Here is a 9,255-nt window from a genome sequence, read left to right on the forward strand (position 1 = left end):
CATTGCAGCCGTATGGATTGGAGCATGCCGCAGGCTGCCACAGAGGGACAGCACTGGCGGTATTTTCAATTTTGAGCCAGCCGCTGCCAATTGGAGCCCGTGGACCAGCAGCCAATCAGGAGCAGTCGACGGCACTGTCCGGCTGCCTCCTCCAGATTCCTCCCCTGTGTTCCCCATCTGTATGCTGATAATGACCTCGCCCCTCTATATATAATATCACTGAGTATTTCTGAATCTATACACTGGTAATGACCGTGCTGCTATGTATAGTAACACTGAGCGCCTGTACACTGATAATAATAATAATGAGTATCGCATGATATACTGTAATAACATTTGCATCTATTTTGTTATCATAACTATGTAGAAACTTATGGGGTTTATGTATCAAGCAGAGAAAAGAGTGGGGCCCATCACGCACAAGCAGCGTCTACCTATCATTTTATAGAATGTACTTTATAAATCCGACCTCGATGATTGGTTGCTATGGGAAACTTCTCCACTGGTCCACTTCACTCTTTTCACTGCTTGATACATCACCCCCCCCCCCCCCCCCCCTCAGCCTTCAGAATTTACGCTCGCTCACAATACCGCCCATTCACAAAGATATCTTAGGGACCAGCTCAAAGTGAATGATGTCCAGCCAAATAGTCTTATCCCCATTCACAACAGCTCTTGTTCCATAGACGGAACCGAGAACTGGTCTTCAAATTCAGACACCTCCGTTTCTTGAGCGCCCTCTGAACTCCCCTCTAGCAGAGGCCTCTTCTCCTCCTCCGAGTCCTCTTTGCCCAGTTTGTCTGTGCCCTTCTCTTCAGTACCTCCTCCAGGAAGCAGCTCATCATTCTCTACCACCGAATCCGCTTTCTTCTCTCCACTGACGAACGTGGTCATTTCATGTCCTGCCTCCTGTTGTTTCCCGGATTTCCCATTTTCCATGGTTACTTCATTGTGAACAGCCTTCCCGTCTTCCAGCTCGGGCACCTGACCTGCCCACACATCTTTTCGGTTATTCTTTCTGCTATTTGTATTAAACGTCTGGGAACCACTCCGTCTCTTTTTCCTGATTAGTAAGATTATCATGGTGAGGAACAGCAAGACTAAAATAATTATTATTACCACTATTAGAACAGGCAAAGACATGTTCTTTGGTGCTTTGGATGTCTTATCTGTAGTATCCACCTTTATTGCAGTTGTCTCTTCAATAAAAATTGTTGTAATTATAGGGCGATAATCAGAAGTAGTTACATGTTCAGCAGGGATATTTTGATCTGTAGTTGTATTAGCTGCATCGTGGTTGGTTGAAGGAACGTTTGAAGATGCGGCTGAAGGTGTTATGGCTGAAAGTATGGTTGAAGGTACAGTTGATGCTTTAGTCGAAGCATGGACGTTGGCTGGTGTAGCTTGGGATTTCTTGAGCGGGTCTTCATCTGCCATCTGGGATGCCGTGGCGGCTAGGCTTGTCTGGGATGTTGTGGAGGGTTCATCAGTAAAAGGACCCCTCGATGCCACAATGCCAACAGGCTTGTATGCAGTCTCATTTTTGGAGGAGAGAGCCTTTGGGGTTTCTGAGAAAATCAATTTAGTAGCTGAGGTCACATTAGTTCCACCATCAAGCAATGCAGCTACCCTGGGTGAGGAAGTTAAGTCTCCCATGTAGGTGGTTCCATCAATGAGCAATTTGTCAGGTTCTGCTGTGTTCATGGCTGTTGTACATACTAGAGGCAAGAGGAGCATTGTCCATTTCAGAAGGTCACATTCCATAATTGACTCTTCAATCTGTTGGGGCCTCTCTGTCCTTTCTTCTTCTACCTGTTATCCCACCACTGTCTACCGTCACAGCAGCCTGAAATAGAAAAAGAAAAACATAAATACACGAGTCAATATCTCACTTTTCCTACAAGAATAATACATTTTCATGTCCCTCGTGGAATCTGACGTGTATGGATCTTAATGGGAAAAGTGGTAGTTCCACCAGACGGTGATGAACCATTGTGCCATAGCTTAGCAGGTGATAATCAGTGTAGTGCCGCTGGGCTATACCCAGGGCTGTCTTTTTGTATAGACCAAATGGACAGTTGCTCAAGGGCCCCAGGAGTCTAAAGGCCCTAGGTTGATAGCTGAGGGTCCCCTTTTTCCAGGGGTGCCAGACTTTTGAAAATCGGCTCTGGGGAACCAGAGATATTCGACTTCAGAGCAGTGGTCCCCATTCGAGCCTGTTAATTGTTCTCCCAGCCAGATATCTTGGGTTCTGTCTGACTTAGACTTTTTCTGAGGGTATACTCCAAAAGCTGTGATCCTCCCCTTTTGGTGGACACTGGCGGCTTGTCTCTACTATGCCTAGAACCAGAGAGATCAGCCTTCAAGCAGCTGGTCCCTGCTCCAGCTCCACACACCTGGTATGCAGTTTTATATTTTCATCTGTGGATTGCTCTGGCTCCTGAACTCTGATCCCCAAGTCCCCAGTACCTCCTGAAAGGTGGTGCTGTCTAGATTTTATCCCATTGAAAGCCAAGAAATCTATATCCAGGAACTGGAGATATCTGCAGTCAAGCAAGCTGCCCTCCCACCAGAAAATGATGAATATTAAGCCCACTCCACTATCCACCACTCCCGTGCGTAATAAACACCTCCTACCACCCTGGAAGTCATGTACCAGGGCCCCTTCATTCATCCCAATGTCCCCTTCTACAGTTCAATGTTCTCCTTCCCGCCCCATCTCCCATCATCTGTGCAGTAAAGGAGTAATTAGCAGAAATTACAGCTCCAGGTCCTACATACTGAGCAGAAGATAGAACACCCCCTACTGCCTGCGGGGCATCAAAGCTTCCACTGATAGCATCCCACACCCCTACCGCTGGAGGATGGGTAGGGCCACAGTGCATTGCTTGCCCAGGGGCCTACACTGCTGTTAAGACAGCCCTGGCTATACTGACTGGGAGGTCCACTGTACGGTATATATAAGATGCCAACCTGACACGAAACTATCTGTAGAGTGGTGTCTGGGACGTGTGATATTGGTGGAATTTTTTTAGCTACAGGCATTGAATTTTGAGCAAGGGTATCTCACTGTTGCCATGTCTCACTCCTTCCCTTTTCACCCCCCCCCGCCCCCACCCCCATCATTCTTGATTAATGTTACCAGTTGACTACAAACTTTAGTAATATCCTGTGGTTGAGACAGCGAGAGAGAAGGAAACGGTTAGACATAGGGCGGGGTGACGATGCCTGGAGATGGAGATCAGGAGATGAGAGATAACTTAAACGATCTCTGGCTGAGGCAGTCATCTCCCCTCCATAAAGCACAGTACCGACACCGTCGACCGTAAAGGGGCCACCCTTAAACACCTACGTTCTAATGTGCGCAAATGCAAATGTCATGGAAAAGAAGTCACTGCAAGCCATGACAGGAAAAGAAAGTGATTTGTGCAATTTCAAATGACTAAAATAACAAGCGGCCGCGGTTCTAGCAATACTTATCTGCTGGAAAAAGACTTTAAATATCGGCTTCAAACTGCGCAAACACATGAATATCACCGCAATGAATTATACCAGATAGCGGTCGCACTGAGAATTGTTATCGGCCACTAGACCAAAAAAACTGTGTACAAAAACATTTTTTTAAGGAATTTTATTTCTCATTCACGTTTTGGAATGAATTATGGCCAAACAGTAAAAATAAAACTCCGAAAGATGACATTAACCACATCCCCCATGGCGATTGTAAGAAAACTATTACTAGCAAGGTGCCACAACCGGTTTTTTAGCCTTTATTTTCCCTTCCCTAATACTTTCTAATGTTTTTCTACGAGACAGGTTGTAGCGAGTGCTGCTGAAGGATGAAACGTGCCTAAAATGACCCCCTCCCTCAGGTGCTGCACCTGCCACTCCCAGCTACAAAAGCCCTTATTTCCAAACCCTAGGAACTTGTTACATAGTCAGCTTCGGATCTGCACATTATACCATAAGGTTACAGACACCCAGGCACATATATTATACAAACACAGACAAGCACATTACCTGCAATCTGCACCCCTCGGTGTCCCAGAAACCTCTGCCTCCGCCCTGCAAGCCGTCAGCCTGATCACCGCATGTCACAATGTGCATTTCTCATCATTTCCTGCAGAAGTGGTACAGCCTGGCTAACGTCATGTGGCTGACACTCTCACACAGTCTCTGCTTCTACCTTTTCTGCCTCTCTAACTCCGCTCATTTCCTTTTCTCATATACAGCGGCCTCCACTAAGTGGTCGCTTACATCCTGAGCGACCGAGCGGGCCCATTTGTCGCTGTCCCTATGTGGCACCTTTTCAATTCCCCAAACGTGGCTGAAGGTTAGCGTACTGAGGCCCCAATCCTTCCTTTTGGATCCCTCTGCCACCCCAAGTCGCCGAGAGTTATATGCGTAGCTTATATAGGGCCGTTAGGTGTTAATATTATTATCCTGCATTTATATGGCGCCGCAAGGGGTGGGCAGCGCCTTACTGAGTACACAAACAGAAACAGTGTGAACAAAACAAGAAAAGAAAGTGACTTACAGGAAGGAACATTGCAGGACAAGAACATTGCTGCTAGACGGTCATTATACCCAAATAAGCAGCGCCAGTATCGGACTGGGGCATAAAGGGCCCTTCGGGAGGATGTGGTGGTAGGGGCACATGGGTAGGGGGTGTGGCCAGCCACCACAAACACATGGCTATACCCATATGGGGCCCACCAAGGATCTCCCCTGTGCTCTTGTGGGCCAGTCCAACCCTGGGCAGCGCCAAAGTTTTGGTGCCGCTGTTGGCAGTTGGGAAGAGATGATGGTAGAAGTGAGGGAAGTAAAAGCGTATGAGGGACGAGGGCCCTGCTTGTGAGAGCTGCTTTACTATCTAAAGATAATAAATAGACCACTGTGTCTCTCTTCCAACTTTGCCTTCTTCTAGATATTATTCCTGGGTTCCTCAAAGGAGCCCGGTGCTGAAATTCCTCTAACCGGTCACATTCTGAGAATTACCTTATTCATTCATACACAGGTAAATCTGCCTATTGTGATGAGATCACACCTGGGAAATCCTGATGAGGTGCCCTGATTGCTTGAGGATCTATTTGCAACTCTGAGTGTCAGTGCTGTAGATGCCTTTAGATTATCGATCAACGACTTATTTTGCAGCAAGGAAAATCATGGAGTTTTCCATAGAGTTTTCTCAATTATTTATATCAATATACTGTCAAGCCAGGTTTTCTGGATTTCCTTGACTAGCCTGTCTGGCCCAGTACACACACTGAGCGATTTCACTTATTGAAGAAGTCAAGCGTAGCGTTTATAATGCTGATAATACAGGGAATTTTCTTTAGTGCGACAAGTGGGCAAAGCAATGATCTTAATTGTGGACCTACAGTATGATCCAATTTTTATTGCTTAAATAGAATAGCTACTGTGATTTAATTACATTAAGCCGGCGTGGTGTAGATGGGTCAGTGCAGTTACTCAACCTGACCCAAGGCAGATCAGTCAGCGTTTAATTATATAGTGCTAGCATATTCCGTAGCGGTTTATATGCATATAGAGTGGCTTGCAACAATATTGAAAAGAAAAAATCTACAGAAACACTCTGAATTATCAATATGAAAATGTACTTTAACCAGGTCTTCACCAGGGAGGCCAGTCATTTAGGGTACGTTAAAGTTTACAGCCATATGTCTAAAATACTGTCATACCCTGGTTTCAGACCCATCACCTCTCACATTGCAGTCAGACACCTTACACATCGAGCTATATGTCTAAAATGCCTTATTCACCATAAAATATCACATGGCATAAGGACACATTTCAGGGGTTTGTTTATGAAATGGACATTCTGTGGTGATTGATCATAGATATCACCATGGTAATCGATCAATACTCAGATGCCATGGCAACAGCCATGGAGCTTCTGCTGTTGTCTCTGTTCTGGGCCCCCGACACATGGGCAGACCTGGGAGGTTGGCTAAAAATATACGTAAGATTATAATAGATAAATGATATAATATCAGCTGTGTTATTGCTGGATGTTACATAAAGATGTCATCGCCGGTGGTTATGTTTTTTGTAATTTTTTCACGAATGGAGCTTCTTTCAATCATTTAAATAGACCATTCATTTCAGTGGGATTTAAAAAAAAAATATGTTGGACTCATAAAATAAATTAATAAATAAATACATTATTTCTATTTCTTTTATGGATTACAGAGAGAGTCATTGACCCCCAATCTATTACTTAGCTAAAGTGCAGTGAGCAGAACCAGGCGACAATACTTCATTTTTACGTGATCGATGAAAACTTGATCAGACATTTTTTGCTCTCACCCTGTGCTTTCTACTTGGAAATGACGTAGGCGCCTTCATTTTTGTTGCGATAGTGCAAAAAGGGGAGGATAGTAGGGTATAAAGGGAAAGAAAAAAAATGTGTACATTATCACGGGCAAAAATGGGGAATTTAAATGACCCCTAAAAAAATAGGTTTTTGCAGGAGCTCCATGGGAAAGACATTCACTTATTAAAGTCAGCAGGAAGTCTAGCCGCAATTTTGCACTGTGGCCATGTTGTGCTGTGCGTGGATGGGGGGATTTAAGTGTGTGGACAGATTTAAAGTTGGTTGGGGGGTGTCCCTCGCCGGCGGTTATGTTTTTGTATTTTTCTCTGAATTTTTGCTGGAATAGAACTTCATTCAGTCTTTTGAATGGGCCATTCGTTTCAGTGGATTTTTTGCAATATGTTGGACTAATAAAATAAATTAATAAATGCATTATTTCTGTTTCTTTCATGGACTACAGCCAGAAATGACATAGGCGCCTTCATTTTTGTTTTGCAAGTGGAAAAAGGGGAGGATAGATGGGTTTAAAGGGATAGAAAAAAAAATGTGTACATTATCACGGGCAAAAATGGGGAATTTAAATGACCCCTAAAAAAATAGTTTTTTGCAGGAGCTCCGTGGGAAAGACGTTCACTTATTAAAGTCAGCAGGAAGTCTAGCCGCAATTTGCACCGTGGCCATGTTGTGCTGTGCGTAGGTGGGGGAAGGGGGGGGGATTTAAGTGTGTGGACAGATTTAAAGGTGGGAGGAGGGTGTCCCTGGTGCTACATGCATTAGCAGACACTATTAATCCTGCATCTCAACAGGATTTTATATCTGTGTGCGAGATTACACGCTGCCGGATGTGTGCGAGAGCTCACACTGCATCTATAGTGTAACAGGGACCTGCTGTAACCTCAGCTAAAGGGGAAGTAGAATCTACTTCACCATCTCACAGCTGCCAGCTTCACAGGCCTGTCATAGTGAGACTGTCGGGAACAAATTGCGCGGTAGGCAGTGCCAAGTAAGGAAACAAACATGGTCTCGGGGAAAAAATTAATGTAACTTGGCGTGCCAGGTGCAACAACTGTATTTTACATTAGAAACTAAAAATTATTATAAATATAATGAAAAATATGGTTATGTTGAAAAAGATGAATACACAGAGTTAAATACGGAGCGTGCGGCCTATGGTAAGAATACAAAAATAAAGATAATGTACAGTACACAGTTTAGTCTGTGGCGTAACCAGCTATTGAAGTGAGGGGAGCAAAGGGTAAACCTAGGCGGAGCAAGGGGGCATGGCTACATCATGCTGGGGGTGTGGCCGTGTCATTGTGGGCGTGATCGTGCTCTCCAGAGCCATTTAATTGCTGCATGCAGTGAAAGTATCTACCACCACTGGGCACTACCACACTGTAGTGCCCCCAGTAGGTCAAACTATGCCACACTGTAGTGCCCCCCATAGGTGCTCCCTGTAGTTTACATTATACCACACTGTAGTGCCCCCTGGATGTTACATTATTCCACACTGTAGTGCCTCTTGTGGGTCACGTTATGCCACACTGTAGTGTAGTGTCCCCCATAGGTTACATTATGCCACAATGTAGTGCTCCCTGTAGGTTACATTATGTCACACTATAGTGCCGCCAGGTGGTTACATTATGCCAAACTGTAGGGCCCCCAGTTGATTGCATTATGCCACAATGTAGTGCCCCCTGTGAGTTACATTATGCCACACCACAGTGACCACCAGGTAGGTCACATTATGCCACATTGTAGTGCTCACAGTAGGTCACATTATGCCACACCATAGTGCTCATGCAGTAAGTCACATTATGCCACACTGTCATGCACCCAGTATGTCATTTGCCACACCATAGTACCCCCAGTAGGTGACATTATGCCACACCGTAGTGTCCCCAGTAGGTGACATTATGCCACACCGTAGTGTCCCCAGTAGATCACATTATCCCACACTGTAGTGCCCCCCGTAGATCACATTATGCCACACCGTAGTGCCCCAGTAGATCACATTATCCCACACTGTAGTGCCCCCCGTAGGTTACATCATGCCACAATGTAGTGCCACATGTAAGTTACATTATGCCACAATGTAGTGCCACATGTAAGTTACATTATGCCACACCATAGTGTCCCCAGTAGGTCACATTATGCCACACCATAGTGTCCCTGGTAAGTCCCATTACACCACACGGTAGTGCCCTCAGTAAGATATTGAACTACTTACCAGCTCTGCTTTTCTGATGGTCTCGGAAAGGAGCCGGCCAGCGATCCTGACAGCAGCAATGATTTACTGATTCACAGCTAGAGGCTACTTGAAAGCCAGATGTTAGGGAAATATCTTTCATATGTTTGAACTTGGAGCTTCCACAGCATGGACTTCAACAGTTATGCAAGCATCATTTTTTTGCAAATGATTTTGAGTTTCAAAATGTACTTTAGAAGCCGAATGGTCCACAATAAGTATAACGACTGAACAATCTGTGTACCATTTGCAGTACAGACAAATCTGTTGACTTTTTGTGAGGTTGAAAATTGGTACAAACCACTGTAGTTCTGGAAGCTATAGGGAGAGGATCTGCTGCGCGCGGGCTTAGGAGCGGCATAGATTGTCCAGCAATAGCACATGCCACGCACATGTAAGTACCACGGCGAGACAGCACATGCCTCAGTCAAGGAGTGAAGATGTTTGTTGAGAGTAACAGGGTTAGTGTGATCGTGAGCCAGAGGCAGGCGGGTGGGTGAAGAAGTAAGGTCATCTCGTTCCTTAATGTCTGTTATTTATTTCTCTTGTTCATTCTGTAAATGATACAGTCACAATTTGCAGGTGTGCGCACCCTCTGGGATAGTGCGGAGTCTAATGTTTATTTCTCACTGATATTTCTTCCTGGATTAACCAGTATTAAAGGATTCAG

The 9,255-nt window shown here is 45.0% G+C and overlaps 1 protein-coding gene across 1 annotated transcript; it reads right to left on the reverse strand.

The window, feature by feature from the left end:
• Positions 1 to 559: 559 nt before the first annotated feature.
• Positions 560 to 4,106, reverse strand: LOC134945760 (leukosialin-like). The gene is made up of 2 exons (XM_063935231.1): positions 4,021 to 4,106; positions 560 to 1,846 (listed from the first exon to the last, which is right to left on the reverse strand). Exon 2 carries the CDS (start codon positions 1,762 to 1,764, stop codon positions 664 to 666), a length of 1,101 nt encoding a protein of 366 aa, XP_063791301.1. The 5' UTR covers positions 1,765 to 1,846; positions 4,021 to 4,106; the 3' UTR covers positions 560 to 663.
• Positions 4,107 to 9,255: the final 5,149 nt, after the last annotated feature.

The sequence above is a fragment of the Pseudophryne corroboree genome, chromosome 7, assembly GCF_028390025.1.
Source record: "Pseudophryne corroboree isolate aPseCor3 chromosome 7, aPseCor3.hap2, whole genome shotgun sequence".
NCBI lineage: Eukaryota > Metazoa > Chordata > Amphibia > Anura > Myobatrachidae > Pseudophryne > Pseudophryne corroboree.